Source organism: Etheostoma cragini, chromosome 5, assembly GCF_013103735.1.
Source record: "Etheostoma cragini isolate CJK2018 chromosome 5, CSU_Ecrag_1.0, whole genome shotgun sequence".
NCBI classification, from domain to species: domain Eukaryota; kingdom Metazoa; phylum Chordata; class Actinopteri; order Perciformes; family Percidae; genus Etheostoma; species Etheostoma cragini.
This window is the reverse complement of record NC_048411.1, coordinates 30,906,065-30,907,114: the sequence shown is the minus strand read 5'-3', so window position 1 is coordinate 30,907,114 and position 1,050 is coordinate 30,906,065. Positions and strand designations below refer to the sequence as shown.

Genomic DNA, 1,050 nt, shown 5'->3' with positions numbered 1-1,050 from the left:
TCTGGCCTGCCTACAGGGATGGAGGTCTACCCCGTGCGCCCACGTTACTTGGAGTTGATCCCGGAGCCGCTGCTGGCCGGAGTGTTAGGAGGAGTCTGCTTCCTGTTCGTGGCCATCATTCTCTCGTTGGTCACGGCATGCTACATGAGTCAAAGGAGAGAGCGTCGCCGCAAAAACAGAAGAAAAGGTAAAATGTTGGATTTAAAGGGTTTCACTTTTTCCACACAAAAAGGATAATTGTTGTTTATTCAGGATTTAAGATTTCTTTATTGTCATTCCACAATACACTCTAGTATGAAATAACGTGCAAAGTTCATAACTTAGAAAATTAAACAATTAAACACACCGTGGAAAATCAAGATGTTAGATATATAAATAAAAATGCTTATATGTGTGTGCAGAGCATGTAGAGTGATAAATAAAAAAATATACACCTAACCTTAACGTCTAAAAAAAATGGAAAAATATGAATATCTAGATATATACAGTATAAATATCCATATTTAAAATGGTGCAGTTGAGTCGGTGTTCAGAAAGAGCAATTGTTTACTTCTGAGTTTATGATAAATACACTTTGTTATGATTGGACGATTCAAACTGTGCTGTGTTGTTTGACAATTTAATAATTCCTTTAATAATTCCTTTAATAATTCCTTTCCCTTCTCTTAGATCTCCCGTCTGCCCTGCAGAAGAGCTCATCTTCTCCACAGTAAGTGTCCCTGAAGCCCAGTTCAGACCAAAGATTTTAAAAACAAGACGATACTATTTTAGAACGTGGTCCCCGACCCGTCTCAGCGGGACTCAAACAGCTGATGGTGTGTCTGCCACTCAGCTGGTGGAGTCTCCAGAGGCTGGTTTTAGGACTTAAGAGACGTCTCCTGTTCTACAGCCAATAGAGAAGTCAGCTGGTGGAGTCTCCAGAGGCTGGTTTTAGGACGTAAGAGACATCTCCTGTTCTACAGCCAATAGGAGGTCAGCTGGTGGAGTCTCCAGAGGCTGGTTTTAGGACGTAAGAGACGTCTCCTGTTCTACAGCCAATAGAGAAGTCAG

General features: G+C 41.3%; 1 protein-coding gene across 1 annotated transcript in view; it reads left to right on the top strand.

Annotated features, from left to right (window-relative positions):
• Positions 1-1,050, top strand: part of igsf9b (immunoglobulin superfamily, member 9b) — a 6,557-nt gene continuing 5,507 nt past the window's right edge. Inside the window, exons 1-2 of the mRNA XM_034872705.1 lie at positions 1-187; positions 670-709. Coding sequence (XP_034728596.1) covers positions 19-187; positions 670-709 — 209 coding nt within the window. The 5' untranslated portion in view covers positions 1-18. The remainder of the gene's footprint in view (positions 188-669; positions 710-1,050) is intronic.